General features: G+C 34.7%; 1 protein-coding gene across 1 annotated transcript in view; it reads right to left on the bottom strand.

Moving 5' to 3' along the window:
• Window positions 1-781: 781 nt before the first annotated feature.
• The window catches only part of Copb1 (COPI coat complex subunit beta 1), a 36,841-nt gene continuing 31,622 nt past the window's right edge, over window positions 782-6,000 (bottom strand). Inside the window, exons 19-22 of the mRNA XM_063251862.1 lie at window positions 4,711-4,856; window positions 2,586-2,675; window positions 1,791-1,946; window positions 782-1,166 (exon numbers count right to left, since the gene is read on the bottom strand). Of these exons, the coding sequence (XP_063107932.1) occupies window positions 1,107-1,166; window positions 1,791-1,946; window positions 2,586-2,675; window positions 4,711-4,856 (452 nt within the window). The 3' untranslated portion in view covers window positions 782-1,106. The remainder of the gene's footprint in view (window positions 1,167-1,790; window positions 1,947-2,585; window positions 2,676-4,710; window positions 4,857-6,000) is intronic.

Below are 6,000 nucleotides of genomic sequence, written 5' to 3'. Positions count from 1 at the left end.
AGACTACCTCAATCATCCCCATCAAGCCAAAAGGAGAGTATGAATAGGCTGGGAAACTCAGCTCAGAAACATCTGGAATCATAATGGGGTGACTGTATTCCTAGCCCTAGTGAAAAGTGACAAGAAGGCAAACAGTGAGGAATAAAGGTAATATGGATATACACTAGGTTGTTTATTTTCTTCCTTTGAGATAGGGTCTTGCTATGTAGTTCAGATAGTTCAGCTGGCTTTGTGGCCTTGAACTCACAGTGATCGTGCTGCCTCAACCTCTCCAGTGCTGGGAATACAGGAGTGTGTCACCACACCTGGGTTATAGTTGTTTGAATCTTAATCCTCCCAGTATAGCTTCAGCAATGGGCTAGAAACAATTTAACTGCTAATAAACATAGAACACAAAAAGCTAAATATGAATGGTTAAAAAAGGGCATATTTTGGATTATCTACTTTTCATTATGATGTAGGATAACATCATAAAACAGTATGTCTATTTCAGTCAGGGTTCATAATAACTCTTTTAAAGTAAAGATGAATCTTTTTTTCTCAAGTTATTTTGATACATTCTCTTTGGGGCTAAGTTTGCAAAAAGACCTTCAGAACATGATAAAGTATTTGCAGAATAATGATGTCAGATATAAACTGTAAGTAAATCAAGGCTTGTTTCATTTTATATCATTGGGTTTTGTATATTCTCTTAAAGTTATGCATACCAAAAATTCAAAGAGTAATTTAAATTTATAACGGAATTCTATAACTCAACTTAAAAAATTCACTGCTACAAAACTAAAATTATGTAAGTATTTTTATTTATAAAATAACAAAAATTTGTGAATAGGTCAGTTTATTGTTATTGTGAAAATGGTGGTACATGTGAGAAACGTTATATACTCTGAGGACAGCATTCAGAACTATTAAGACAAAAGACATACTATAATTTTAAACTCAATCTTGATTTAAAGAAAAAACTATAAATAATTGGCTGGAATGCATTTAGCATGAACTTAGATTCTACATAAACATTAAGCATTAAACAGTACAAAAGATGTTGGAGCTCAATAAGCCCATACCTAAATTTTAACTGTAAAGCTTCAAGGATGTTTTGCTTATCCTTATATACTAGTTTTCTTTTGAGACAAGTTGATTTTATCTCCAAGACTTAAGGCCATTCCCTGTAAAAAAGAATAAAGATGTTTATAATTATTGAAATTATGTATAACCAATATATTAGTCTTGCTAAACTAACCCTCCACACAATGACAATGCATCAGCAATAAAATCTAGGGTGGTGGCTCACCAAAACTTTACTGGATTGACTACATTTTAGTTTTATTTGCTTACTTCTTATTGTTTTGTCTTTTTGAGACAGGATTTCACTATGCAATCCAGGCTGGCCTTGAGTTCACTATCTAGCCCAGGCTGGTTTTGAACTTGCAATGATTCTCCTACCTCAGCCTCTCAAATGCTGGGGATTACAGGCATGCGCCATCACACTAAATGAGTATATTTTAGTTTTAGATTTAACAACAGTCACTGGATACTTTAGCTTTCAAAAAAACTAAAGAACCCATTTCACCATCACCTGATGGGTATCAATTCAGTTTTAAGCAAATAGCTAGAATAACAGAATCAAAACTTAAATCATTTTAAGGAATTTCTATTTAGAAAATACCACCTTTATACATACAAATTAAGGCACAAAAACATGAGCATAGCAGAAGACATGGATAGAGGGAAGACTTGTAAAATATCCTTTTGTTTAATTTAGAGATGATCTAAAAAAAAGCAATCATTACCTGACTCTTCGCACGAATTCTTATATGGCCAGTAACAGCGGCATCTGGACCCTGGTGAATTGGCTTTTCAATGCTGACATTTGCAAGTGCGTCTTCTCCAAATATAGAACGAGCATAAAGGTTGGCTGCCATGAAGCCACAGTAACCAGAAAGAGCCTGGGAGGAATTTGTAACAAATTCAGTACTTCACTACTACACACTGGCAAAACCAGACAGCAAATGTGAATGGCAGTTGTGGTTATGGGATCAGATGGATTTCATAACAACAGTAAATTCACAGACTAACACATGTAAGAGTGTTTTACTATGTACATCATACTTCAATAAACTTGACTACAAAGCAATAGCACTTATTCTAATTTGAATGTATGTATCTCTTGCTTGTTTCTTTGCCTCCTGCACTAGACCATAGGTCTTTTTTTCACATACTTAAGACATAGCACAAAGTACAGAGTAACAGTTCTAAATTGAGCAAATATACACTGGCCTACAATCAGAACCCACAGAAATCATGGGCATTTTCTATCCCCATATCCACAAAAAAACTACTTGGAATAGGCCTCTATCTGAAAGGGAGATAAGACAAAAAAGTTTCATTCAGTTGAGTAACAAGGTGAAAGTTGGGATGATAAATTCCAACAGAAAAAAGTAATTAGATTCAAACACTTCCCAGACAATTTCCAGTAAGTATTCCAGAATGACAATGTTTTCCCATGCTGAATTATAAGAAAAATACACTAAAAGCCAGGATTCTATTGTACTCTCAGATTTAAGAATTTTTCAGTAAAATTTTACCTTCTCTGGAGTGAGGCACTTCATGTTGGTTGACTTTAAGATATGCTGTAAATAATCATTTAAATCAACCATATTGGTATTAACTGTCACCTGTACATAAGGAAAAAAAGTCAAAGAAAATCATAAATCCTACAAGGAAAAGGTACAAATCATTGATATTTTACATTAAATCCTACCATCAAAAATTCAGGGGAAGAGTGGACAACAAATAAATAAATAATATCTGCAAAATCAAACAACCTATAAACTGGTATCTGAATTTTCAGATACAGATTAATAACTTCATAGATCAACATAAAGAGCAGTTCGAATAAAAAGCAAGGTTTAGCAAAGTAATAGGCATTATAATCCCATATTTCCAGTTATAGCTACTTGGTACTGCACAAAGACAGACATGTACAACAAAGGAATGGACCAGAGCAGAAGACATGGAAACAGCCTCAAGCATCTTTAGCTATCTGATCTTTGATAACAGGATTAAAAACAAATGCTAGAAAAAAAAAGCCTCCTTAACAAACAGTTCTGGGGAGACTGTTTATTTATGTGCAGAATAATGACTCTAGACCTATCTCTTGTTCTGCAATGAAATCAAATCAAAATGGATCAAAGACCTAGATATGAAAAGAGAAACACTGACTGTGCTAGAAAGTAGGTAAAATACTTGAAGACATAAACAAGAACTTTCTTAACTGAATTCTAATTGCACAAGAAATAATACCAAGAACCAACAAATCAGATTATATTAAATTAAGGTTTTGCCAAGCAAAGGAAATAACCAATAAAATAGACAGAATGGAAAAAAATTTTGTGAGCTACTCCTGATAAACACAATATCCAGAATACTCAAAAAAATTAGACCTCCCCAAAACAAAAGGCACAATAAAAAAACAGAAAATTGAAAGGAATAGACTTCAAAACAAGAAAAAATGGTACATGAAAAAATTGTTTACCCTTGTTGGCTACTAGGGAAATGCAAATCAAATCAATATAGAAATGTCATCTTATTCCTGTAAGACTTGCTATCATCAAAGATTCAAAAAACAGTAAATGCCAATGAGGATGTGGGAAAAAAGGAACACCTGAATATTGGTGAGAATGTAAATTAGTACACTCACTATGAAAATCAGTATAGAGATTCCTCAAAAACCTAAAAACAAACTCTATTTGACCTAGCTATACTTCTGGGTATCTTCTCAAAAGTTTCAAAGTCCTAGTATTACTGTGATACATGTAGTATGTTTATAGCATCATAATACACAATAGCTAAATTATGGAAACAGCCTAGATGCCCATCAACACATAAATGGATAAAGAAATAATACACACACAATAGAGTATTACTCAGCCATAAATAAGGATAAATTTGTCATTTTTGGGAAAATGGACAGATCTTACAACCAAGAGAAATAAATCAGACACCCAGGGTTAAACAGCATATAGTTTCTCTTATAATGAGAAACCCAAAATATAAATAAAGTACAAAACAAAGAAGAGATGGTAGGAAACAGGGAGGCAAGCTTTTGGAGATGGAGATGGAGGATGCTGAGGAGCGGGGAGAGAAGAAGTTGGGGGAAAGGATCAAAACTTATCAAGCTATGATACCCCAAAACAAATGTAATTAGAATGTATTGTGAACATATGCTAATACAACATAATTTTTTTAAAAATTTAGGCCCAAAGAAATAAAACTTTTCAGCAGGCCATAGACTTTGCAAAGTCTCTTTCAGAGACCTGATTCAATGAAAAATTATTATCTATACATAGAAAAGATGCAGCATTTATTTTACTTGTCATATTTATTACAGAACCACTACTCTACAATCAGTTTTTCAGTAATATTACCAAACTACTTGCAAGATTCCTAGTTAAGACTATTTGCTTTTTTTTAACTTTTTTTTGGTGTGTGTGTGACAGGGTCTTGCTGTGTAGTTTAGGTTCATCTTGAACTCATTATGGAGTCCAGGCTGGCCTCAAATTTTGTCTCTCCCCAGTGCTGGGATTGCAAGTGTGTGCCACCACACCTGACCTTTAACTGACACATTTAGTGGGATTAATTTCATCACAGAACCCCTTGACTAGTCAAAAGGAAGAAACAGGAAGTATGAGGAATCTGTGAAGAACTAACTTTGTTTTCCCACTCAAATTCAGCCCACATCTGACGGAATTCAGCATCAGTGCAGGTTGCGGGCTGGATATAGTCCATGATGTCAATGTGGATATCACTGAGAACCACACAATTTCTGTCACTTGCAGCTCCAGAGACATCATAAACTGTAACATAGCAAACAAAAGATCCTCAGTCACACAAGGGCAAATTTCAATTTAAAAAATTGTTAATATATCTAAATAATAATTATGATGTTGGTAAATACTTATACAGTACTATGCATTAGCCTCGTATTCTAATTGCTTTAGAAGTACTACCTGTTTAATATTCTCAGCAGTCCTGCCTGGTATTTCCTACCTTATAGGATATGAAAGGCACAGAGAAACCAAGTTGCTCAAAATCACACAACTTGTTAAGCTACCTTTAGACACATTTAACACTCAATTTGCTCAATATTGAACTTACTCTTTCTCTCAAACTCAGTCTTCACTTCCACTAGTCCTTGTTTGGTGACTTGTATGAAAACCAGCCTAACAAACTCAATTCAGAGTTTGGCTAACTATTAGCCATTTCCTTTCTAATCACTCCAGCAACTACTCCATTAGTAGAAACCTGCCATCAACTCTCATTTGGGTTTCGTCAATAATCTATTAGTTAATCTTCCTGCCTCTTCTAACATGCTGTCGCAGAAGTTAATAATTATAATTCCCCAATGTCTTCTCTTTCTATGGGTAGCCTGCAATTTTACATGGCAATACAATACAACTCTCAATATCTTAAGTTCATTAGTTCCTACCATCACCTTCCAGTTCACTCTCAACATCCAGTGCATCAAACTACCTGTATGAGGTGTGAACAAAAACTGCAGTGAATGTTCAACTTAAGACAAAATTATTACAGTAAAGACACTTCATTGTTAATTGTCCTCCAGTCTCCCTTGATTCAAACACACTTGTCCCATCATTCTTGCCACTTTTGGGAGTGGTTCTCAAGGTCCTCTTTTGTACCTTTAGTTGTGCTGTCAAGCTGCTTCATGTCCTGAATTGATTCAAAATGTTTAACTTTCTGGTCATTTTGGCTTTGGGGAAGGTCCAGAACTCAAATGATGTCAGATCTGGTGAATAAGGCAGATGAGTACACACTGTAATAGTTTCAAAGCTTGCTTTTAATGGGGATGGCACCCACCGGCACATTTGCAGTATTTTCAATTATACCTCACAAAGACATGAAACAGGACCTCTAGAACCACTTCAGAAAGTGGCAAGAATAACAGGGTAAGTGTGTTTGCAGTACAGGGGAGTATTCTGA

Source organism: Cavia porcellus, unplaced genomic scaffold, assembly GCF_034190915.1.
Source record: "Cavia porcellus strain 051 isolate PalLab524CR breed Dunkin Hartley unplaced genomic scaffold, mCavPor4.1 scaffold_6, whole genome shotgun sequence".
Lineage (NCBI taxonomy): Eukaryota > Metazoa > Chordata > Mammalia > Rodentia > Caviidae > Cavia > Cavia porcellus.
This window is presented reverse-complemented; position numbering and strand designations above follow the sequence as displayed.